This window comes from Humulus lupulus, chromosome X, assembly GCF_963169125.1.
Source record: "Humulus lupulus chromosome X, drHumLupu1.1, whole genome shotgun sequence".
Taxonomy (NCBI): domain Eukaryota; kingdom Viridiplantae; phylum Streptophyta; class Magnoliopsida; order Rosales; family Cannabaceae; genus Humulus; species Humulus lupulus.
This window is the reverse complement of record NC_084802.1, coordinates 184,664,535-184,690,792: the sequence shown is the minus strand read 5'-3', so window position 1 is coordinate 184,690,792 and position 26,258 is coordinate 184,664,535. Positions and strand designations below refer to the sequence as shown.

General features: G+C 34.0%; 3 protein-coding genes across 3 annotated transcripts; 1 reads left to right on the top strand and 2 right to left on the bottom strand.

Moving 5' to 3' along the window:
- Positions 1–1,721: 1,721 nt before the first annotated feature.
- On the top strand, positions 1,722–3,504 carry LOC133804299 (psbP domain-containing protein 3, chloroplastic-like). The gene is made up of 10 exons (XM_062242461.1): positions 1,722–1,875; positions 1,960–2,026; positions 2,125–2,219; positions 2,296–2,361; positions 2,433–2,513; positions 2,622–2,704; positions 2,803–2,878; positions 2,969–3,087; positions 3,182–3,226; positions 3,301–3,504. The coding sequence occupies exons 1-10, from the start codon at positions 1,794–1,796 to the stop codon at positions 3,325–3,327; spliced, it is 741 nt and encodes a 246-aa protein (XP_062098445.1). The 5' UTR covers positions 1,722–1,793; the 3' UTR covers positions 3,328–3,504.
- A 1,823-nt stretch (positions 3,505–5,327) lies between these two features.
- On the bottom strand, positions 5,328–9,310 carry LOC133807052 (uncharacterized). The gene is made up of 8 exons (XM_062245190.1): positions 8,495–9,310; positions 8,225–8,348; positions 7,972–8,101; positions 6,863–6,899; positions 6,526–6,763; positions 6,170–6,277; positions 5,939–6,074; positions 5,328–5,839 (listed from the first exon to the last, which is right to left on the bottom strand). The coding sequence occupies exons 1-6, from the start codon at positions 8,723–8,725 to the stop codon at positions 6,183–6,185; spliced, it is 855 nt and encodes a 284-aa protein (XP_062101174.1). The 5' UTR covers positions 8,726–9,310; the 3' UTR covers positions 5,328–5,839; positions 5,939–6,074; positions 6,170–6,182.
- Positions 9,311–16,316: 7,006 nt separating this feature from the next.
- On the bottom strand, positions 16,317–18,592 carry LOC133803215 (cinnamoyl-CoA reductase 1-like). The gene is made up of 6 exons (XM_062241189.1): positions 18,394–18,592; positions 18,071–18,240; positions 17,780–17,965; positions 17,540–17,702; positions 16,954–17,143; positions 16,317–16,796 (listed from the first exon to the last, which is right to left on the bottom strand). Exons 1-6 carry the CDS (start codon positions 18,524–18,526, stop codon positions 16,664–16,666), a joined length of 975 nt encoding a protein of 324 aa, XP_062097173.1. The 5' UTR covers positions 18,527–18,592; the 3' UTR covers positions 16,317–16,663.
- Positions 18,593–26,258: the final 7,666 nt, after the last annotated feature.

Genomic DNA, 26,258 nt, shown 5'->3' with positions numbered 1-26,258 from the left:
AAAAATGCAATGGAGTGGAGGTTTGAATCAACCTTATTAGGATTTATCATTATAATTTACCATTTTAATATAGCATGAATTCTTTTTTTTCTTTCTTTTGGATGGAACAAACAACAAATTCAATTCAAAAAGAAAATTATTTTAACCTAGTGTAATTATCCAATATTCATTAAGAGAAATTAGTGAAAATAGCCTCTTTTTTTTTTAAGTGATTTTACATCTGGCCTACTTTTAATAATTTTTTATAAAATAACATCTGTCTAAAATTTTCAATCAGCTGTTTGAATTTTTCGACCACCTGTTTAAAATTTTGACTAGCTGTCTAAATTATGAGAGAACATTTTACCAATAATTATTAAAACTAGACTAGATTGCAAAATAATTTTAAAAAATAAGTCATTTTGTTAAGAGACCTTAATAATAATTATAATAATAAAAAATACTTATTCTTTCATTTTAAATTTGATAAATTATTATTTTGTATGAAAATGTAATATTAAATTAAATAAATATATGAGAGAGTGGGTTTAAGTAAATAGAAATTTGTCAAGTTTAAAGACATAAAAAAGACAACTATTTAAGAGGAGAATGATTCATTTCGAAAGAAAAAAAAGATTTATTATTAAATGAAATAAGCTATGTTGTTGCATAAATTAGTGATTAATTTTCCAACACAATTGACTTAAACTATAAGGCTAACTCCAACCCAACCTCAAATCAGCATATATATTCTAAAAATTCTTTAAATGGTATCCAACCCAACTCCAACTGCATATATTATACCATTAAGTTGTATGTGAATAGTGTCACAGCATATATGTTATGCACTATTCACATAATAATTTTGTTCTTATTTTAATATATATGTATATCATATCTCTTTTTAAAAAAATAAATATATTTATATTTTATATATATTATTTTATTAAAAAATAATATAATAATAAAAAATATATTTTTTAGTGTTGTGATTGGAATGAAAAAAAAAATATAATGCTAAGATTATTTAGTTTTAATATTAGTGTAATACTATATATAGTGTTATAAGTTAGAGATGCCCTATAAAAGAAAGTCACTATTTTCAATTGTGGCAAGGTGTATAATCAAAAATTACATTAGAATATGGAAGTAAAACATTAATTATCTTACTCCAAAAACTAAACATTTTGGTGAAGATGTTTCAAAAGGAATTAAATGATGTAATATATACAGTTTTTTTTTTAAAATAAAAAAAATAAAAATTGATTGACACTGCCAATTATAACTGTGATATGTGATGTAACTATACAAAAGTTCATTATTGTCACTCTACTGACCAAAGTTCAGTATATTCACTTGTACTGGTCCAGTCAAACCTACTTTCTCTGATTCATTCTTGTAATCTTCAAATAACATAAGATTAAAATCCAGGATAGTATAGTAGTACATACATATACAGTAATATTATTTTTTATCGGGCTTGTTTCACATGAGAAACAAGATTAAATTGAATTAAATCATTAGTTAAAATTAAATTAGACTGAATTGAATTGTAAAAATATCATACCACATTTGGCACAAATGTTCAATCTTTTTCCCTATACCAGACTCAAATCCAGGACCCCAAGTTGAAATTTAAGTAAGATAATTTCATAAAGTTCTTTTCTTTTTATTTGTTTCAAGTATATTTCAAGATGATACTTGAAACACATAATAGTATATCAATTTTCAGCCATATAAAAGTAATATATAAATACATATTTAAAAAGAAAAAAAATTTAAAAATAAACAGAAAATAAGATATCTAAAAATCCATGGCGAGTATTGGGCTTTGGTGTCCTTGGTCTCTGCAACGTCCCCTGAGCCACTTCACATTTGTATCGAACAATAACAAAGGTTGGCCATCTCATCTTTTTCATTCTCAAATCAAAATCCAATCTTTACAATTTCCCATCATCTCTTTTTCTCTACTTTCTTAAGGGACTCCCAGAATTGGGGGACAACAATGGGCTGTGCAATGTTGCAAGAACGACGAGCCACAACAATGGTAGCCTTCAATTTTAGCATTTGTGAGAAATGGGCTTCTTTCTTTCTATCTCTAATTATTATTAACTCAACTGTTTTTTTTTTTTTCCTTCTTGGCAGTTTCCAAAATAGGAGGCAAATTTTGGTTGGCATGACCATGAGTTTTGCTGGGTTTTCGTGTAATCCAATTTTGTCCAATGCATTTGCAGAGACCGGTATCATTGCCTTCCCTTCTTTAAAGTTACCATTTTTAGTTCTTATTCTAAAGTGGGTATTGGGTTATTCTTACAGATGTGGCAGAGGGTTTTCGTATCTACACTGATGATGTAAACAAGTTCAAGATATCTGTACCAAAAGGTGAGCTGAAAATGGCTGCTTTTTCAGTTCAGCTTGTGTTGTGTATAATTTCAATTATTTGTTTTTTGTAGGGTGGTCATTGGCTGCAGGTGAGCCTGATGGGTTCAAATCCGTCACTGCTTTCTACCCAGAAGGGAACACTAGCTCCAACGGTACGAATTGTAGTTTTCTTCCTTCATCAACTGATTGATCTCTATGTGTTTGATAAAATGCCTCAATGGGGTTTGGTTTGGTTTGGTTTGGTTTTTCACCACTACCAGTGAGCGTTGTGATTACGGGGCTTGGTCCGGATTTCACCAAGATAGAATCATTCGGCAAAGTTGATGAGTTTGCTGAGACTCTGGTGGGCATCCTCAAATTCTGCCAAGTAGTTACATTTTTATTATTATTATTATTATTTATTTTCCTTTCTTAAACTCAATTCGTAATCTTTACGAACAGGTGAGTGGATTGGACAGGAGCTGGCAAAGACCACCAGGTGTGGAAGCCAAACTTATCAATAGTAAATCTTCCAATGGTAAGACTTTATTTAATCCAGCATTCTAGTCCTGGTTTTAGCAAACTCAGGTATGTACTGTGTGGTATAATTTGAACTGAATCATGTCAGGTTTCTACTACATCGAGTACACCCTGCAAAGACCAGGGGAGACTCGCAGATACTTGTTCTCAGCGCTTGGAATGGCATCCAATGGTTGGATCAACAGGCTATACACCATCACTGGACAGGTATTTATAAATGCTCAAGATTTTGATGTCTGAAACCAAATTTCTTTGGATGGTATCCAAGGGTCTCATATATGGCTGCAAAATTTGGGTGCAGTTTGAGGAAGCAGATTTGGACAACTATGGCTCACAGATACAGCAGGTGAGACTAGAAGAAGTTTTTACTCAATCATGATGAAATAAGCCATTAATCCATCAATGAACTTTGTTTTGCAGGCAGTCAAATCATTTAGGTTTATCTGACAATTGACATTATAACCACCATCCAACCAAACCAGATATACAACTCAATCGCAAGTTTTAATGAGTTGTTTTTTGTCCAATGATGTTGTAATCCTAACCATCACTTTTTGTGGGTTAAACATAACATCAAAGCTTATTCTATGAATGTACATTGCCTGAAGTCACAGACTTTAATTATGCATGTACCTAACCCTGCAATATTTGGGGACAGAAAACTATTACAATTGCTATCTATATGTAGGTATCCAGGAACGAAAAGGATCTTGACTTAAATTATGTATCTAACCTTACAATATTTAAAGGCAAATTTGGGGATTCATGCATCCTAATATCCCTTAATTATAAAATATGTCAATTTTAATCAAAGTTTGGAATGTATGCTTTTTTTTTTTAAGAAAATCCATGAAAACGTTGACACCATCATCGAAGCAACATTTTTATGTTTTAATGATTGAAAATCTCATACAAAACTTAAATAAAAGAAAATATATATTTAAGACTCTAATTTATGGGTTTGGAACACTTACGTATAATTTTTTTTGGGTTTTATTTGTGTTTTTTTATTATTTTTATTTTTGAACTCTGAAAATTTACAAGCAAAAGTGATCCTTATTGATGGTCTCATGAACTTGATTTTTTGGGCAAAAAATGATGCTAATTGATGTTTTATGATGGTCTAGTGATAATTTCATGAAATTTTGTTTTTTTTAGGTAAAAACAAAATACAATTTCAAATTGACGCTTAACGATAGTATGGCAATAGTTTGTGATGAAGTTTGATAAAAAATTTAGTGAGACATAATTTTTCAGTAGGATGTTAGTTTGAGATGATTATTTTTTTTTCAACTTTGGCAATTTTTTTTTTTTTGGAGAACTACACTTTATGAGTGTAAAATCTTAAATTTGGGGTGTGGAACAACAAATTTTGATATTTATCCATTTGAGGTCATAATGAAGATTGATACTTAAATGTTGTTCTACACACTTCAAATTTAAGGTTCTACTCATTTTGAATGTACACTCGAAAAAAATATATCAAAATTTAAAAAAAGAATCACCTCAACTCGACATTCGAGTGAAAAGTTATACCTCACCAAAAATCTTATCGTAAACCATTGCTAGACTATCGTTAATTATCTTTAAGCATTGATTTAGAATCGTATTTTGCCTTAAAAATCAAGATTTTACGAATACATTGCTAACCATCGTTAAGCATATATTTTGTATTATTTTTTGTCTAAAAGATTAAGTTTTCGTAGGGTCATCGTTAGACTATCGTTAAGCATCGATTTGACATGTTTTTTTTGCCATAAAAAACAAGTTTTCATGAAACTAACATCAAGCATTGAATTGACATCGTATTTTTATCTAAAAATTCAAATTTTCATAAGATAATCGTTAAACATCAATTTTGCTCGAAAATCTATAATTTTCATAATTCCATATCCGAAAGAAAAAAAAAATATACACAAATATTTTAAATCCATGAATTAGTGTCTTAAGTAAATATATATATATACCTTCATGGTTTTTTTTTTAATGGTCGCGGGAGAAAGAGAGGAGAGAGAGCTCTGAATGAGAGGGACTTTAATGTGTAATCTTTTTTTTTTTTTTTTTTTTAAAAACCATACATTCCTAATTATTATTAAAATTACAATATTTTATTACTAATGGATATTAGGATGCATTCATCATCAAAATTTCCCCATATAAAGACCGAAAACTATGGCAACTTCAAACCTTGTGAAAACAAACCGCCTCATGCTTGCCTATTTGAGCTACTTTTCGATTTTACAAGCACAGACCATTAACATTAGTGAAATATCTTCTTCAATCTTATATACTTGAGTCTCTTTTGGAAATAACAAATATGGAACTTCACCGACCAATGCAATCAATCTGGTATTTGTTTTCTTCTGTAAAACTAGCTTATACCTCCCCCAAGTCCAGGGCAAGGTTTTTTTCAAATAAGAAAGATCAATAAGGAGAGACAGTATCAATAGGCACACAAAATAATTTTTTTTAAATAAATACCTGAAGCTTCTGCTTTGGTTTCGAAGCCAGCCCCCTAGAATCATCCAGATTATAGGAGTTCAGTTTTTGATATTTAAAAAGGAAAAAAAATCCTAGGACTGATATGCACATTAAGACATATCACATTTAAACAACAATGGACAATGGACCCACGAAGACAGATAACACCAGAGACTCTACTCTATACACCCAAAATGCTGGGAAGACTAAGCTATAAAAGAATCATATGTTGATTCTAACGTGTAGACTTTTTTTTTTACATAGTTCTTATTCCTACTGGGTGGCCAGAATCCGTATCCGGCACCCACCAATCCATGACAGCTCTGATTGAGCAATGGAAGTTTACAAGGGTTTAGATATGCTAAACGGAAAGGCCCTAGAGGAAGAACAGCCCCGCCATCCTCCACAATCCTTCTCCACCCATCTGGAGCGACGACACAGACATCTGACTTCTCTGGTGAGCATGACTATGTATGACCTGCAAAAACCACAAAAAAGTGACATAAGAAAGAAACCGGTACAGATGTAAATGTAGTGAGTTCTTAGGAGTATTAGAGTCATGTCTCATATTGCTCACCAATAGTATATGTCACAATGCCACAATCAATTATACCTCTAGAATGCAAAACAAACAATTTGCAAGGCTAGATCGAAGCCTGCCACTCAAGTAGCAGTTCCCCTGCTCTTAGTCCTGCTGCAATCTAAGGAGATACCTGAAAAGTGAGAACAGACAACAATCTTAAAATGGCTGAAAAAGCTTGCATGAAAATTTGCAAATTCTACTAACTGCAAGATATATGAAACTAACCTCAATCAACCCCTCACCCGGTTGTTTGGTCAGAACTGCCACCTTGCACATACTGAGATGGAGCAGGAACTATAAACTGTGGTTGGGCCATAACAGGTGCTGCCATACCTTAAAAAAAACACCAGAAATCTCCAATCAGGTCTATCTACATAGCAGTAGTATCAATCTTGAAGAAACACTACCCCAAATTCATATTTCGTTTTTCTGATGCACATTAGAAGCTTAAGAATGATCAATGTTCCCATAAATAAAAACAAAAACTAGAAAAGCTAAGCCTTCTTAGTTTTATTCTGATAGTACTAGCCTTTAAACTTTCTAAAGATCAAAACTAGATTTTATTTAGCACAGAAATGTACCTGAAGGATAGGGTGCTTGCATTGTAGGCATAGGTGAAGTTGTTAAAGCATTCACTCCGGGTCCACTAAACTGCACTAGTTGATGACTCTGCATTGTATATCCATGCATGTTGGTATAACCCTGACCACTAGGAACAGATTGACCTACTTGTCCATATGGATAGACAGCTGTATTAACTGCCGCAGGTACTCCATATATCTGAAGATATTGCTGACCGGCATACGGATTGTAACCACCCTACATGGATATAGAAAAAAGAAAAAAAAATCAGAATAACAGGATCAAGCATACTAAGAAAATTAATGATGCAAATACGGATTTTAGAGCGCTATTGACCTGTGGATACACATACTCTGGTCCATATGTTGCATACCTGCACAAGTTAAACAGCCATCACATTTCCTGAAAAGAATAGCTTCAGTCATGATTTTAGACAAATATATATCATTGAGCAAAATGAACTATAACTTCCACAGATGAAGTTCCACAAAAATGAACATAAGCATGCATCATGACTCATTACTACGACAAAACTTCCTAATAAGGCTAAATGGCTCCTATTCTACGAGTAATTCATCCCAAGTATGAGATCAATCAGAAAAAGAGTGACACTAACAACTCAACTCATGGTCCTTATCAAACAACACCAATTATAATCTTGCCTGCTCAATAAACATTGATCTGGGGCACATATCCTCCGCAACTAAAACTTTTTGAATTCCTGCAATTACCAATCACACCATATCACATCACTATAGTTTGGACGAAACCAACCCTGCCTCGAAAGGGATTGACTCATTATTTATTTAGAGCGGGGCATGCATGTTGTATTTGGTATATGCCACACAAAAGAAAGAAAGAATGAGAAAGTATTTGCAAAGGAGGTGAACGCAAATGAGCTAACCAGTCTCCGACCATCAGATAGTTTGGCTTAGATCCATCTCAAAGTTTTCAGTTATCTAAGAGCCTAAACTACCAAACATTCAACAAAAAAAGTGAACAAATAACATCAACTAACAAGTGCTAATCTATCAAGTATCTGCCACTCCCTATACATATTGGCCTAATACGGAGGCAATGGTATATGCACAAAGTCATACTATGTCAAACAACATGCTGGTCGCCAGAACCATGTAAAACTTTCAGAAAAGAGCTCAACAACTAGCCACGAAGATCAAAGGCACAATACTTTTCTGCAGTGAAAGGCTGCAATCGCCATAATTGTCCCACTTAAAGTATTTGTTCATTTCCAAAGGGTATACATAAATGTCAACAACAGCGAGCTAAGAGGGAAATTACATTGATATTGTTTTTTATTTAAAAAATAAATAACATGGAGGGGAGAATTTAAGTAATACATTTTCAAACAATGAAATTGAACCGAATTAACTTAGGATAGAAGTATTTAGATTTATATATACAAACAATGTACATATTTAACTCACCCATAAGGTGGATACATTAGCCCTTGGTAGTTGTAAGAGAGTGGTTGTTGTTGGTACCCAAAACTTCCAACATAACCCCCACGAGCAGTTTGCATGTTTCCTATGTATTGAGCCGCAGGTCTTGGACGTCCTGTAAGAAAACAAACTAAAGAAGTGAATTGAAGGCAAAAGGTTTCAAAACTTCCAACTTAAAACAATGCAAAGAAAATACAATCAATAAAGTATGCTAATAATCTAAAACAAGAGGCATTACCATAGGGGATAGGTGGCCTAGGCCGGCCAAGGGAAGCAAGATTGCAGTTTGCGCGCCTGCCGTCGATGATTGGAGCTGGATCAGCACAAGCTCTTCTAGCAGCCTCCGGGTCCCGGAAAGTCACCTAAACCCTCCATGTAAAGACAGACCAAACACCAAGTCATTCTATGGAAATAGCAATGATTGATTCCTATCACAAAAAGATCTTCCCAAAACCAGATGAACATGTTTACATTCTATAACGTATAAACGAAAACAATAGATACTCACAAAACCGTAGCCTTTGGATCGTCCAGTGTTCTTATCAGTGATGACAACGGCCTCCAGAATATCCCCAAACTCCTCGAAGTATCGTCTCATAGTCTCGCTCTGTGTCTCCCAAGCGAGACCACCCACGAAAACCTTGGTGTAAGTAGTATCCCCAAAAGGGGAATTGAGAAACTGATACCCAGAACTGGAACTCGATCCCGAACTCGGAACTGGAACATGGTGATACGCCATGAAAGACAATTTTTTTCCCCTTTTTCAAGCAAAAGGGCAAGTTGGATACCAGTCGGTAAAGGGCAATCGGATCGAAGAGACTATCGGTCAGGGAAAGTAAATAAGACCCAATAAAGATTAAGCAGCATAGTAGAAGGAAAACCCTAGAAAAACCCTAGAACTAGCAGAGATATACTGGGAATCAATTGAATTCGGATGAGATTCTTGGGGGGGAGGAGGGAACAGAGAAAAAGGTCTCGAATCGGGTAGAAAGAGAAAGAAACAGAGATGGCGAAACAGAGTGATCAATCAATCCAATAAGCCTAAATAAGAATCAAAAAAAGAGAAAGAAAAAGGAAGGGCCTTTATGAGGTCTGTAACAGTGGGTATATGTATGTACTAGTAGTAGTAGTAGTAGCAATTGAGGAGGAGGAGAAGAAGATGGAGGTTGCAATGGCGTCGCGGGAGTAACAGTAACTTCAATTTCATACCTTTCTCTCGCATCTCTCTCTTTCTCTCTCTACATATACACACATATGATATGATATATGAAATTCAAAACCCCAAATCCAAAGAAGCAAAAAAAAACCCTTACTATACTACTCTTCATCTTATTACCAAACCAATTATTATCATATTTCTTCCTTTTTAAAAAAAAAATAATAAATAAAAATAAAAATAAAAATAAAAACTTGAGTCAGAGAAAGCCAAAGAGCAAAGAGGACAGCTTGGAAGGGTGCCACGTGGGACCCAATGGCCACCCCCACCACCACCCTCTATAAGCAGCAGCATACAATAAAGCTATCTCTTTTTTTTTTTTTTCTTTTCTTAAACCCTAATTTTTAGTTTGATTATACATATGTTAGAAAATGAAAAATGAAGTGGGGTAGGGTTAGGGTTAGGGTTAGAAAGGTAGAAGAAGAAGAAGAAAATTGGATTGGAAGAGTTTAATGTGAATGGTAATGGTACACGGTCCAAACACGGATGAGTTTATTATGCTTTGCACGTTCCTACCTTTGTAGGGTTTTCTTTCCTTTTATTTTATTTTCATTATTATTATTAGGTACACTCCAAAACTAGACTTTGTTCACTCTCTCTCTCTCTATCTTTGTTTTTCTTACAAGTTAAGATTAAAAATAACTATTCTTTATGTTTTTGTAAATTTTATTTAAAATGAATTGCAAAATTTTATAAAATTCCGAATAATTTACGATGTCGAAAATTATGTTCATAACATGTTGTTTTACGCGTGACTAATTTTTTTTATGCACGTGGAAGGTAACATAGTTTTTAACCTTATTTTCGGCACCGTAAATTATTCGAAATTTTCTGAAAATTTGCAAGATGCCCTAAATAACTACGATGTACACGGTCATAAAAAATAAATTCGCCGAAAATACTTCCCGAGAAAAAAACACCAGAAGTGCACTGGTGTGCCCCTTTTAGAGGAATGCACTGAGAATTTGCCTAAAGTATTTACTAAATAATTATTTCAAATATACTACATATACCTTACATATAGCAAAATAGTACAAATGTAAACATAAAAAATAGGGTTATTTGCGGCAAAACCCGCTATTCTTTTACAAAAGTTGTGACAAACCTCTCAATCAAAAAAATTGGTGGCAAAACCCTTTCCGTTAATGGTTTGTTACAAGTTACCATTTTTAGGTGTTAAATATCATGTAAGCAAGTTAAGTGCCAACTAAAATACACGTGGTAAGATTTTGTAGGGCTATATGTCAAAAAATAATTAATTATTATTTTTTTAAATAATAAATTTAATTAATAAAAGATAGTTTTCAATTTTAATTTTTGTTTAATTTTAATTATGTATTATTATTTTAAAATATTAGAAAAATAATTAAAACACTAAAACAACTTAAAATAAAAAAAAATCATAACTTTTTTCAAATATATTTAAATTTTAAAGGGAATAAAGTTTTTTATTAAACCAAAAATAAAATTGAAAAAGGTTTTTTTTAAATTTATTTTTTCTATTTTAAGTTTTGTTTTAGTGTTTTAATTATTTTTGTGTATTATTTTAATGTTTTAAAATAATAATAATAATACATAAACAAAACTTAAATTTGAAAAAAGTTTTAAATTTATTTTTTCTATTTGTTTGTTAATTAAATTTATTATTTAAAAAAATAATTAATTATTTTTTGACATGTGGCTCTATAAAGTGTTGTCACGTGTATCTTAGTTGGCACTTAACTTGCTTACATGACATTTAACACATAAAAGGGATAACTTGCAGCAAACCATTAACAGAATGTGGTTTTGCCACCAAATTTTTTGATTAGGGACTTTGTCGCAACTTTTGTAAAAAAATAGGGGTTTTGTCGCAAATAACTCTAAAAAATATATTGTTGATTAGTTTTTTCGTCAAATGCAAGTAAACGGATAAAGCTAAAAATATAGATATCAAACACCGGACGTTACGTGCTTTAGACTATTAAATATCCCCAATTCATGAGTCAATTATAGTGAGGATGAAGAACTTATAAAGCTCAAATTTTCTAAAAACTTAGGCAGCGTTTTTGCATGCACTCAAGTTGGGATCCATTTTACAAATGATACCCTAACTCTATTTATAGGTAGTTAAGGAGAAATTAAACTCATTAATGAAAGCTGATTACAATTATGTTCCCGTAATGGAATTAGTTTACACATAAATTATGATTTATTTCCCATAAGATAGGCTTATGGGCCCTATTCGTCATTCGACAGGCCCAATACAAAGATATCAAGCCCACTGCTTTATTGGGAAATGTGAATTTTGGTACTTATGAGGAGGGTAGTTTCACATATACTCATGTCATGCAACGTCTTATGACATTCCTTTTATGATTTAGTAATTAGTATAAGTACACTTTTTTTTTCGGACAAGGAAAATTTAAATTTTGGGGAAACAAATTACATATCTCCATTCCCCTAAAAAAATATTTTAAAAAAATTATAAATCTCTCCATATTTTATAATTAATAGCATACATATTTAACTTTATTTTGAGGCATATCTTGATATATTAATTTATAAAAGAATCGTAATAAAAAGCTTTAAAATATATATTGATAGTACAAAGTTAAATATATTGTCGGTATTTGGTCTGATGACACTCAACACTGCTCTTTTTCTCAAAAATAAATACTTTGGGAGAAATATAATATCCAATTCATAAATAAACATGAATTGACCATTTTCTAATAAGTATAATACTTTTTATTTTAGCCAATAGCTGTAGGGTATTCTTGTTCACACTTGTTTTTTTTTTTAAAAATAATCAGAAATCTAAATTATTATTTAAAGCAAATTATGTGAGAGTTATGTATGATGAAATGGGAAAATGACATGGACTCATACTTAATTAGTATTTTGCATAAAATTATTGTGTTATCTAAAATAAAATTATTGTCTAACGAGAATGACATTAGACTATTAATATTAAGGTTTAATTATAAAAGTAGTGTTTTGTGATTTGTTGTTACTCTACAAATGGTCTCAATTTTGGCCACACACACAATATTTTATCATTATTGTTAATTAAAAAAATAAAAAAGAAGATTGCATGTTGGTATATTATATTAACTTTGAATACAAAAGAGGGTAAATAAACCGAATAATTACAACATCTCTAAGGTAATATCAAATCAAATCTTTGTAACAATAATAAATTTTAATATATCAAATTTGATACAACAATAGTAAATGTTAGGGAGCCACTACAACTTTTTTTTTTTTTTGCAACACCGGTGCATCATTTTTCTATTTTCGGCACCTGGATAGATATAATCCCAAAAAAATTTATAAGACAGTGTACATTATAGTTATCTAGAACATCTTACAAATTTTCAAAAAAATTCGAATAAATTATGGTACCAAAAACAGGGTCTAAACTGTATGTAGCACGCGTGCCTGTTTTTTTTGTGTACGCATGTAAAATTTGACAGTTTAAACTCTATTTTCAGCTTCGTAAACTATTCATAATTTCTTGAAAATTTGCAGGATATTCTAAATACCTACAATGTACACCGTCATATAAAAAAAATTAAGATTATATCTATCCAAGTGCCGAAAATAGAAAAAAGATGCACCAGTATTACAAAAAAAAAAAAAAAACGTTGTAGTGGTTCCTATAAATGTTATACTTTTAAATTAAAGCTTGTTACTTTTCAAAAATAAATAAATAAATAAAAGCTTGGTAAAGTCGAATAATCAATTTTTTTTTCTTTTATATTTATTTGATATATTTATAACTCAATTTTATAGCTTAAATGTAATATTTGTATTAAATTTAACATTTAATAATCACTTATTCTTCTAAATTTGAAATTAGTACCTCTAATGGTCTTATATCACATATATATATATATATATATATTATACACAAATGACTAGAAGACAAAGAGGGCTATCTTAATAATGTTATGAATGTAGATTAAATGTGATTAAAAAAAGAAAAAAGAAAAAAGAGAAAAAGATTAAGATGGATAAAGGTGATGGAGCTGTCGATGGAATGGGAGTAGAGTCAAGAAAAGGAGCCCACACACAATGGAATGGATGATGAAGCTGAACTGAATGAATCATTCAACATTTCCTTTCATTAATCGGGTAGATAGGCAGGAGTGAGTGCATGCATTATTTATCTATTTTTATCACATGCACCCATTCCCATCATAAACTTGGTGTACCCCTCCTCCATCGACACTCTTCTTCAAAAATTAGTGACTAGGGTGTATATGTGTATTATTGGGCCATACATGCAATGAAGTCTACTACTACTACTACTACTACTACTACTACTACTACTACTTACTCTTCTACAACATTGTCTTAATTTTATGGGACAACCTTAGCCCTACTAATGAAGTGTATTGTTTATGTATGATGGTAACAGAGGGCTAGCAATTCGGGTAAATGTGTCAGATTCATGTCGACATGATATAATTGAGGTAAATACGAATATAACACGATTATTAAACGTGTTAAAAATACGACATGACACAATAACACAATTATGACACGATTAATGTGTCATGACACAACATGAAATCGGCACAATTAATTATAACTGTATGAAAAAAATCATATAACTTGTGATAATTATTCATGTTATCGTGTTGACACGGTTATGAAACGCCACGATTAAGGTAAACACGAACACGACACGATTATTAAACATATCAAAAACTCAAACACGAATACGATTATTAAATGTGTCACTCAAAACCATTTATTTTCGTGTCGGGTCGTGTCGTGTTATCGTATCGTGACCCAAATTGCCACCACTATAGTAAGGGAAGATGACTAGTATGGTTCTCTTCTCTTGATAGTCTTTCTAGGATCGATTGATTCCCAGTAGTGGTTGTGACGTTGAAATATTACATCTTCAAAGTGCTTTTTTTTTTACCAAGCCTTAGTGTATTGATCGAGCAATGAAGTCTGCTATTGCTATTATTCATTTTATGCTCTACTATGACATTGTCATTTGTGGGACCACTTAGCCCCACCACCACATTGTATTGTATATGTATGATGGTAAAAGGAGGAACATTGTATTGTGGTTCTCTAGATAGTGTCATTCAGAGATCAATTTATCAGTCCTCACTAACTGTTGTGAGGTTAAAATATTACCTCTCCAAAGTGTTGGATATTCCATCCCAATTGTGCTACAAATTCTTACAATGACACTGGATTGGGACCATTGGTAGACTCATCATGATTTTATTATTGCTCATATAACATACGTGTATTACTAAAGACATGGTAGTAAATATGTGTATATATAGAGGACGGTTGTAATACAACAGCCCCTTATTCTGTATCAGTATAGCACGCTCCCAAAAATGTCACTTGGGGTATTTTTATCCTATTTTTTTTATGACGGTATTTGTTGTAGTTATAGTGACATTCCTCCAAATTTTCAAAAAATTTGGAATAATTTACAATGCCGAAAACAGAGTTCAAACAGCTTATTGCACACGCACTTGTTTTTTTTATACGCGTGTAAAAATAATTGTTTTGAACTCTGTTTTCGGCACTGTGAAATATTCTAAACTTCTTGAAAATTTACAGGAAAGTCACTATAATTATAATAAGCACTGTCATAACAAAATTAAGATTAAAATACCCCCAAGTGGTATTTTTGGGAGTGTGTTGTACCGATACAACATTTTGGGGTGTTGTATGACAGACACACCCTATATATATACGGGCAAAATATGAAAAATTGCATATAAAATCTAAGTACAAAATATTCAGCAAGAACATTTTTGTAAAAGTTTATATAAAATAGTGTAAAACATAAAAATATACACAGAAAAATTTATATAATAAAAAGTCATTTGTTTGGTATGAGAAACACACCGATTTTATTTTAATATTTTTCTCAAAACAAATTGGTAATGAGTAGAGTAAGTAACGCTCTTATATATTGTTGAATGTGCTCACACACTTTTTATATGGGACACACTAATATCTCCCTTACCAATCTTGAACTCCTGGAACATTAGTATCTCTTTTGGTTCACTATTTATTTTGGACAGTATTTGTGCGGTTGTGGCTCGTTTAGGTCACTTGTTTATTTACATGTGGACACACTAATACAGCATAATAATGTATATGGCAGCAGCCACAGATGATAAAATCACAATCTCTTAACTCCAGCCTTCAAACATGCCAGTGTCTCCAGTTACAGCTGGTTCAATCAATTGTTTAAACACTCACTTCGAAGTCTTAATCCAATACTAATTATAATCTGTGCATACCTCAGGAAAAGCAATAAGAAAAACCAGCCATGGCAAGCACCACAGAGACCTTCTGATCACCTGAGAAGCTTTTTTTAGTCAGTAACACCCAACAAGAAAACCAAAACCAACACTAATTAAGAACAAAACAAAACAAAGAATAAATAGTAAACTGACAAAAAGGTTACAATTTCCCTAGTCAGTCCACTGTAAAAGAAAGAATCACACCCTCAATTCTCTCAACAATCTTCACTATCAATCACACACTATATATAATATAGTACAGAACAATATCACTTCAATACCTAAAGAAATTCTCAACTCTGTATAGATTTTAAGTGTTCACTCAGTGCCCAACAACATCAATCTATATATATATATATATATATATATATATATAAACCTTTAGCTAAGAAGAACTTCTACCAAGGAAAAGGAAGAGAGTATCATACCACTTCAAATTGTCTTGATAAAATATAATTTTATGTTCATACTAGAACAGAGTAGTTACAACAGAGCAAATCGCTCCAACCCCAAATCAAGATATTGAAAAACTAAAAGGCAAAATCAATAGTCTGCTAATACCCATGAAAAATCATAAACACAAACACAAAATCCCAACAATAATAAACAATGCAATCATCTATTTCTTCCTCCCACCAAACAACAATGAAAAGTAGTCTTCTTTTAACCAAAGATATTGACCAAGCTAGAGGTATATATATATATTCTAAATGACTTATTTGATTTTGAAACCATTAACGAAACAACCAATTGCATTTAGTATGTTAACATAAAGAAAACTAGTTTCATTTTCCATATTTATATATTTTCCTGCAGATTAAGCAGTAAAGAAGCTCTTGAGTGAAACAGTATCTTAGAGCTGCTCAATTCAGTAAATAGAGAATTAACTCCCATCTTACAAGTGACACTGCTGCTACTGCTAAACAATCGAATCAATAGCCTTGGCGATAGTAAGAAACCAAGTTTCTTTCAGTGATAGCTTTTACTTATTACACAAACAAATAGAGAAATAACAAAAAAAGAAGGTCCAGAGTGCTTATAAAACAATGGTTCACAAGCCAAACATTACCCCTCAAAAACTTTATTCAAAGTTGAAATTAACAAACAAGAACACTCTTGAGTCTGTAATCACAAGCATAACATATGCTTTCATGGAAACCGTGATAAGTCTTCTAATTCTTTTTCAATCCAATAGTCCAGCTGCCCGGTAGCTTTCAATAGAATCAGTTAGAGTTTCGTTTAGTGGCCGGAATTTCCAACCAAACTTCTGCAGCTTTTCGGAGCTCACTTTCTTTTCATTCTCGACTTCAGTAAAGCTGCAACTCACACGGACACTCTATATCAGTAGTTCATCTTACGAAGACAACGGCCTTAAAAAATTCAAAGCCCTTTGTCATCTAATCTAATCTAATCTAATTTCGAGATCCCTTCCCTTAAGTTTGGTGAGAAATAGCACGTAAAATGAGAACTTACTTCTTCGGATAATTGTAGTTAGGATATAAACTCTTCAGCTTATCCACCAAATCCTTTGCTTTAATTATGTGAGAAGTACATATATATCTTCCTTCAGCCTCGGGCTTCTCGTACGCCATAAGAATTGCTTCAGCTACATCACGCACATCTACTATAGACCGCAGTCTGTTTTCAATTGACTCATACCCTTCTGCATACATACATATGCTCACTTTGTCAAATACAGCACAGTAAGTATGAAATATCCTCTATTTTGATGGCTTTTATACTTGTATCTTATCAGCTGATGTATGGACTAGCTGAGAGAGCAGTTGTGTATGAAAACTAGAGAGCAAGAAAACAAAGATTTGAAAGTACTGAATTAAAGTGCGTTACTGAATGTGAGTGATCACACTTGAGAACTCGTATTTTTTTATACAAAATTCTTACAAAGCAAATTTAGAGCAGTAAGAAACTCAAACAGATTAGATGGAAACGGTTAGTAACAACTAACTAACAGTTGTCCAAACCAGCCTACAACAGAAAATTAGGTAATGCAGTTATTTTGGTTCGTTATCCTTTATACTAGCTAGATACCGTTACAAACCTTTCAAAAGTTTAAGGAGAATCAAGGTGCTTGCATTCACGTTGGACTGTAGAATCGGTCCCAAAACAATGGTGGGACAGACAGACACCACGTGAAGCCCAGTTTTCCTTGAAAACTCAAAAGCCTCACTTTCAGCTAGTGTTTTAGATAGACAATACCAGTTCTGGCGAAACAAGAATAGGCAGTCAGTTTACAAAATAATAGTGCAATTAAGACAGAATGATTTGTTGGATAGACTACCTGAGTTGTTCTGCAGTAATCCTTATCAGACCAGGATGTTTCATCCATGACCTGATCTTTGGGCCAGTTGGGATTCATGGCCACAGCAGCAATTGAAGACACGTAAATCACTCGTTCAACTTTGGCTTCACGACAAGCTTTGAGCACATTAAGCGTGCCACTCACCGCAGGCTCAATCAGTTCAATCTGCACAACAGAAGGTAAAATATGAGAAAATGAAGAGGCTGCAGACACAACTGAGATAGCTACCTGGAAGAGAAAATTTCAAAGATGGGGTTGTTAAATTGTTGCCTCTGGGTTTGGGACTGACGATGGGGGAACTGGACTAGCAACATGGAACACTCCGCTGCAGCCATGAATTGCAGAGACCAGAGAACCGTAATCCAACAAATCAGCTTTAAATAGCTTGAGATTCTCCGATGCCTTATTCAGACTACTTAAGTGAGCGTACTTAGCATCGTCTACACAGCATTACAAAGCGATTTACAATTAACCTATTTGGATCGATTAACCAAATGGAAAAGGGGTTGGCTCAAAATCAGACCTTGAGCTGAGCTCCATAACTCCAGCTCCAGGTATAGAAGAAAAAAGTGAGAAGTTAAGAAAGTACGTACTGGGTTGTCGAACAGTTCCGTGGACAATATAGTCGTTCGAAAGGAGAAGGTTGACGAGCGAGGAAGCGACGAAGCCACCGGCCCCGGTCACGCAGACCACTTTACGCCTTTTCTCAACCACCGCCGACGCCATGGAACTCCGAATTTCAACTGAAAATGGGTATTTAGCTAGTCTCCAATCTTAACTTCATTTAAAATCAATTTTATTTACATTTTTTCAACTTTTCACTCTAAATTACTATTTCATCTTCATTTACTATTTTAAATTTTACTTCAAAAAAACAAAATCTTCTTTTTATTATTTTTAATCATCAATAAATAATTTAATTAATTAATAAATATTAATTTTATACATTAACATATATAATTAAGTAATAATAATTTTAACACTAAAAAATTATTAATGGAATTAACTTTAATTGCTACATTATAAAAATTAAACATTACATTTTTAAAAAAAATTAACATTACATCTAAATTAAAAAAGATAAAATAGATTATTAAGTGATGATCCTAGTTTATGTTTATGTTGATAGTAGAACTATTTTGTTGTAATTGTTTTTTTATATATAAAAAAAATTGTTGTTATTGTTTAATTATGTTAAATTTCATTTCGTATTTTAAATTTGACAAGTTATTGGTTTTTAATTTTTTTTATTTATTCGTGTTATATATTTTTTATTTATTTAATTTATTAGTATAATATAAATCTTAAAATAAAATATAAAACATGAATATAATTATAAAAATAAATAATTAAAACATATAAAAGGATATAAATGTAATTAAATGGAATTATTAAGGGTATTTTTGGTAGAGAATTTTTTTCTTTTAAAATAATAGTATTGCCTTCAATAATGAAGGAGAACGGTGTATATTTTCATAGGGAAGATAGAGTCAGTAATCTGTTGGAGTGGGAATTTTTTAGTTTTTTTTGTCTTTAAAATAAATAAAAAATGTGGTTTGAAGGTATAACTTGGAGATGCTTAACATATTTTAAAATACAATGTGTTTGAATGTAAAATTTACTTATCAATTCTTATTGTTATGGTTATTAAATTAGTTAGTAATTACACATAAAAATATTATTTTGTAATAAATACTATTTAAAATTTATAGTAATTAGCAATTATACAATATAATTATACTAAATTCTTATGGGTGGCCATGAGAATTTGAGAGTCTTATTGAGACTCCTCAATTAACAACAATTACATAAAAACTGTATAATTACATCATCTTATAAATACGTCAAATTGAGTAATTATTCTGAAAAATACTTAATTCCAATTACAAAGTGACTTTAAAAATGCACATTTAGGTTATATTATCTCGTAACACCGGAAATGAGTTTAATAGGAATTTGGGATTCATTGTAATAATTATTTTATTGATTTATAATATGATTTGTTTTTAATTTTAGCTTTTATCCCTTCTAATTATTATACAATATGTATGACATTTCATATCTGAGTTATATTTGCAAAAATCTATTATTTTGTCTTTTTTTTCCCTTCTCCAAGCTTACATCTTTTCATCTTTATCTATAGACTCATCTCCATCTTTCTCTAACCACTTTTTTTATTTCTTTAGAAATTTTGAATTTCACACCTTCCTGTTTTCTTGCCTTTGGATAATTGACTTTAATTGACCATCATTTTGTAAATTGGTCATTTTTAGAAATGATTTTGACATGTTTGTTACTATCAGCATAGGCCAAATATGCTAGTTAGTTTGTTTTAAGAGTTGAGTGGCCCGTGAATTTGTAAATTTTTTACGAACGAAGAAATTTCGAACAAAATGAATGACTTAAGATGAGGGTGACATCAAACTCAACATTTCAAATAGTTTGATATAACATTTTACAAGCAATATAGGACCCACAAAAAAAGTTACACATTCACACCTAAAAAACATGAGATGCATTACATATTCTTATCCATTTATTCATTACGCAAGCACCAAACACATTTTTAGTATTTTCTTATCGGCTTCCAACTAACTCAATAATACTAAATTAATGTCAACAACCAAGTCAAATTTGGCATATCAACCTTGTGAAAAATCTGGTTCGAAAAATTTAGCATTTTTTTTTTAAAAATGATTGGTCTCGATCTCTAAAGAAAGCATTTGTTGTGATTGATGGTGCGCTCTCAATTTGCACACTCAAATTATACACTATAATGTGTAAATATTCTCAATCATACAATTAAATATGTTGTGGTCTCCATCAAAAGTATCTACAGTTGATATTTATTACACATCATGGTGTATAATTTGAGTTTGAAATTTGAAAGTGCACCTATGATTACTCTTTATATTAATAATATGAAGAAGGATGTCTTTAAGCTATTTCATTTTGGTTTATTCATGGATTTTAGTATTAACAAACATTTAGTTGTTGCAAATGTACATTCCTTCTTAGGAGTATATGATCTCTTTTATATAATTTCTACACATATACTAGTACTATTACTAATGTTGTTAGTTCTTGGTTTTTAATGTTATTGTTTTCTGGCTTATTTTTATTTCCAACTTGTACTTATTTAATTTAATCAAATTTGTAATTGGTTACTAATTTTATTATTTTGTGTGATAAAAAGTTGATATTACCCTTTACTTGTTACTTTGGTGTTAGTATAAAATCCATATAAAAAGTATAAATTTCCTATATAATAAAAAGAATAATGATATGTGCATTAAAATTAAAAATTATGAAATAAAATAAATAATATATATATATATAGTTAAGATGAATAATTTACCATACTTTGTATAAAGCCCAAAAAAGAATGAGTTCTTGCCTATGTTTGGGCAAGGACCATAAGTTGTATGGGTCGAAAATAAAACCAAGACCATTTAGTAACAAACCCAATTGTGGCCCAAAGATTTATCAAAACAACACTACCACTTAATTTGAGTAAAACTAGCTTAAATATTGGCTAAGTGCACTAGCTTAAGATGTATTTCAATCACTTTTTATTTTAAAAAAAAAGGAAAAAAAAATCGAATAATGTTCCAATAGAGAAACTAAAATATATATATGATAGTGTACTCAATGATTATGTCAATATTTACTTATTTATATATGGTTACTTTGATTTTAATGGTTGAGTCATTATTTGATGGTTATGAAAATTTGTTCACTATGAACTCTAATTTGAACTTTGTTTTCTTAGAAAATATAGTTTGATAGATAGGAAGATGGAGAAGAGTTGTGCAATAAAACAATGGAAAAAAAATGTAGAATTATTAGGACTTAATCTACATTTATTCAAAACACTTTATTTCTTTAAAAATAATTTTAGTTAAGATTTAACCTTTTTAATTTTAAAACTTGAATAACAATTAAATTTATTAATTAGTTTCTAATAAATTAATTTTTTAAAATCTATGTATAATATCAAAAATTTATTAATTTATGATGATGTAGCAACATAAGTTAAATATTTCTTTTTTACATTAATTTCAAATTTAGTTTTTTTTGCCATAATTAATGATGTTTCCAACCAATAAGAAATACTAGCTATATTTAGAAATTGACATGCATTTGAAAAATAAAAAATAAAAAATTTACAATATTATATTTTAATAATAAATACACGTTTTTCATCAGGTAACTCTTTCAAAAATTTGAAAAAAAAATTGTTAATATTAAAATAACCATCCATCGGTACTGACCATTAAAAGTGCACCCAAATATATATATATATATATATATATATTCTAATTTGTTGCCTAACATCTCTAGTAGTTGATTTCCCATTTTAAATATATTATTATTATTATTACTAAAATAATAAGAGAAGTATATGGTTCATGAGACTTGTTATCACTCACAATTGAAAAAGAAACATAAACATCTTTATCTCATCTATGTACAATTATCATATAAGTTAAATATCTCCACTTCCATTTTTCTTCTTAATATGTCAACATTAATAATTTTGTATTACCTTTTGTTATCCCCATTTCCTGCCTTGGGCCAGGGACGGTGGTCCAGGCCCACTATTTGGGCAATTGGGTTTTGGCCCAGCCCAAGCTCGCTTGGCAGGGAATGACCGGGAACGACGGCCCAAGTGTGGGTCCAGATCCGGACGGTGTCCAGGAAGATGATCTAGGACGATCATTCGAGAGACGTATAGCTATTTGAGGTTACGGTCAAAGTGTACGCAGACGGTCCCGGAGCCTGGTAAACGATCCGGGCCTACGGTAAACGAAGAGGGACAGAGGTAAACGAACTCGGGTCAAGTCCTCAAGGTTGGCAGGAAAAAGCATCCATGACCCTGAAGCCGCCCCATGACGCGTGGGGGTTATCCCCACTTTTCACCTGCAGAAAAGGCCACCTCGGGATTGCACACCGCTGGTTCAGACCTGCGCTGCCACTACACTGACTTACTTTGTCCCATGAATCTGCCTCGTAACTCGGAATGCCCAGACCAAAAGCCCCATTTTGTTGGGCGAAATATAGGCCTTGGGCTACCCCAGTGGGCTTTGATCATTCTTAATCTTTTGTATTTTTATCATTTGTATTGGGCTTCCGATAGAGAAGCTAAGGGTATTTATATCCTTGTTGGGCCCGGGTCAGCCCAGCCCAAGCCCAGTGCTCCTGTGAGCCTATAAATACAGGTAACAGAGCATTGGAGAAAGGACCTCTTTTTGGCTTGTATACAGTTACTCTGCTAAAACATAGAGAGAAACTCCTTTGTTAAAGATTTTCCAAGCTCTAATACAACTGTCTCGTGGACTAAGGCTCATTAACGCCCCAACCACGTAAAAATCTTGTTTATATCTTCTAAATTCCATATCATTAATCTAGCTTACTTTTTATTAATATAGTTTCTGAAAATATCGGTAAACATTTTGGTGCTTTCGTTGAGAGCCTGAGAAAGCTAGTGCTAACATCAAACCTCTACTACAATGGTGAATACAAGACACACCACTTTCGACCCTACTAACCCAGAGCAGGGCAATGGAGAGTCGCTGCCTTCCCAGCCTCTTCCTTAGAATCCACCTGAGAACGCTCCTCCTCAGACGTCTCACCTTGACGAGTCACAAGACTATGAGGGTGGAACAGAGTACGAAGAGGAGAACGAGGAGGAATATTATGAAGAGGAGGAGAACGAGGGGGAATACCACGACGAAGCTGTGGATCCCGGGATCCCAGGAGGAGATCCCAACCACCAGGACCTGGAGGTGACTAGACTAAGGCAGCAAGTCCTGGACCAGGAAGCCGGGATTGCTGAGCAGGCAGAGGCGTCTCGGCGGATGAAAGAGTCCCTCTAAGCCCTGCAGGCATTCATAGCTGCGTAGGGTCCAGCGACCAATCTCCCAGCTGGCCCGCTTCCGGGAGCGCAACAGCCCGCTCCGCAAGCCAGAGCCGGAGCCCCCGGAGACGTGAGGGCGGCCCCTCCCCCGGAACAATTTCTTGAGCCAGTCCCAAGAAACCCGGACCGGGAGAAAAAGAAGGTCGAGGGAAAGACCCAAGAGAAAAACAACCCCATCGCGAAAGCCGGGGCCCGTTCCCGGCCGCTCCCTAGGAAAGAGAAGGTGCACCCCGTCCCAGGACAGGGCCACCCGACCAATCCGCAGAGGACGCGGCCGCGGGATGCTCGGCCGTGGCATGCCCCAGGGCGAGACGGGCGGGAAAGGTCTTTACACCCCAGTGCCTCGGTGAACAAAAATCGCCGGGAACGCCCACGTAGCGAAGAACGTCACACCCTTAGTTCAGGGGACGACATGTCCCGGATAGACCTACGTGACGGGCTGAACGCTCAGAAAGAGCGGGTCCGTAAGGAAAAGATCCTCTCCCGAGGTGGCGACCTTAGGAACAACATCAACGACAGGAGGAACGAAAGAATCCCCTTGGAGGATGGCACGGCCAGACAGCTCATGGAGCAGCTGGTCGCTTTGAAAAAGGTCACGGACCGTCTGGTCCGCAAGCAAGGAGCGGATACCGACTCCGACGAAGAGGACAAAGAGCCTTGTGCGAGGCACATCCTGGATGTTGTGCTCCCCCAAGGGGTTCAAGATGCTGAGCCTCACCGCTTATACCGGGAGCACCAACCCCAGGGATCATCTGTCTCGGTGCTTATGACCGTGGCCCACGTTAGTGATGACGGCAAGTGCCTCTGTTTTTCAATCACTCTAGGTGGCCCCGCCGAGGAGTGGTGGAAGAGACTTAAGCCGGGATCCATCCAATCCTGGTCAGGGCTGCAGTCGGCGTTTCGTAAGCAGTTCGTGGGCGCCATGAGGATGGATATGCAAATCAGTGCCCTCGCCAATATTAAACAGCACCCCGCGGAGACACTGAGGGCCTACATCCAACGTTTCACTAAAGAGGCCTCCAAGACTAAGGTGGACGATGGGCAGCGCCTAGTGGCATTGCAGTCAGGGATCCGGGTCGGGTCCCCTCTCTGGGATGACATGCAGCGTAGCAAGGCGGCTACCTTAGAAGAATTCATAAGGAGGGCCCAAGGATTTATCAACTGGAAGGAGGCTCATATCCAGGCTTTCGGATGGCCTCCGGCGCCTCAGCCCAGTGCCCAGACGTTCCTGGGGTACGGGGTGCAGTTCACGGCGCAGCCCTACGTCACTCCCCCGATTGCCCCGGGTTCGTCCGTTACGCCCGGGGTTACCTACATCCCTACGATGTACGGTCCTGCCTCTTCAAGGTATCCCCCGGTCCAGTCCGCCCCCTTTTTCGGATATGAAGCCGCGCCAACGGGTCACAACAGTCTCAGGCAGGAGTAATAGAGGCGAGCGTAAACCCCTCCCGGGGGAAGAGATCTGGCAAGGCCAAAATCGGTATGAGCCGGCTAAGAAAGGAAAAAGGGGCTACGAGCCCCAATATTCAAAATACACCAATCTGGTGGACACCAGGGAGAACATCTTCCTGGCCACAGAAAGGGCGGTTCACTACTGGAAGCCTAGCCCCATGTTCAAAGGGGGAGAAATCTGAGGGATACCAACAAATGGTGCGCCTACCATAAGGATGTGGGCCACACGATCGAAGAGTGCCGACAGCTTAAGGATGAGATCAAGAATCTAATCAAGCTGGGGCATCTCCACCAGTAGGTCAGGATGCCTGTGGGAGTCCCGGGCCTGTCAGCAGGTTTCAGACAACCCGCGGTCCCGGGTGCGCCAGAGCATATCTGCCTCAGGGAGGAGGGTATGCGCAGTAGGGGTGTTCGTGGTGCGATTGGTGCGGTTTTTCTCTAATTTTTTGGACCAAACCGCATATGCGGTTTGAACAATTTTCCAAACCGCAACCCGCACCGCATAGACCTCAAACCGCATAAACCGCACCGCAAAAATGCGGTGTGGTGCAGTGCGGTTTTGGAGGTTTATACCTATCGCCAAATAATTTAACAATTAAATATTATAATTAAGAAATATTCATAATAAATCTCATAACCATAAAATGCTTAACAAAAGAATTAAATGTGCAACAAGCTAATATACTTTAAGCAAGACAATAAAAATATAACAAACTAATAACAAATAAAAAATGTAATATAAAAGAATATTATTTTAATTAAGGAGGAATATCTTTAGATTGAAGTAGAATATGTATTAGCATCCTATGAAACATTATATTTCTTTCTAGATATTGTGTATATTATATTGTTGACGCGGTTCTTCGCCAACAGGTAATTAAGAGAATGAAAGAAAAGGATTAGTGCTAAATGTGACCCGAAATAGATATATGATCTTAGAGGACGAAAGGGGTGACTCAAGACCCGGTTTTTAAGTGGTTCGAAGGTTAAAATCCTTCTACTCCACTAGTCAATATTATTGATTTGTACTGAGTATTTGGTTACAAAGTATTTCTTACAAGAGATTATTTTTCCAACCCCTATCAA

Excerpts from the sequence above, each read along its gene's own strand:
- LOC133804299 (XM_062242461.1), top strand. The coding sequence starts at position 1,794 with ATGGCGAGTATTGGGCTTTGGTGTCCTTGGTCTCTGCAACGTCCCCTG. Across the intron at positions 2,362-2,432 it reads CAAGATATCTGTACCAAAAG|GGTGGTCATTGGCTGCAGGT; the intron begins GTGAGCTGAAAA and ends TGTTTTTTGTAG. Across the intron at positions 3,227-3,300 it reads ATGGCTCACAGATACAGCAG|GCAGTCAAATCATTTAGGTT; the intron begins GTGAGACTAGAA and ends TTTGTTTTGCAG.
- LOC133807052 (XM_062245190.1), bottom strand. The coding sequence starts at position 8,725 with ATGGCGTATCACCATGTTCCAGTTCCGAGTTCGGGATCGAGTTCCAGT. Across the intron at positions 8,349-8,494 it reads GATCCAAAGGCTACGGTTTT|GTGACTTTCCGGGACCCGGA; the intron begins GTGAGTATCTAT and ends TGGAGGGTTTAG. Across the intron at positions 6,278-6,525 it reads GCAAGCACCCTATCCTTCAG|GTATGGCAGCACCTGTTATG; the intron begins GTACATTTCTGT and ends GTTTTTTTTAAG.
- LOC133803215 (XM_062241189.1), bottom strand. The coding sequence starts at position 18,526 with ATGGCGTCGGCGGTGGTTGAGAAAAGGCGTAAAGTGGTCTGCGTGACC. Across the intron at positions 17,144-17,539 it reads TCTCCTTAAACTTTTGAAAG|AAGGGTATGAGTCAATTGAA; the intron begins GTTTGTAACGGT and ends GTATGTATGCAG. Across the intron at positions 16,797-16,953 it reads AACTACAATTATCCGAAGAA|CTTTACTGAAGTCGAGAATG; the intron begins GTAAGTTCTCAT and ends TGTGAGTTGCAG.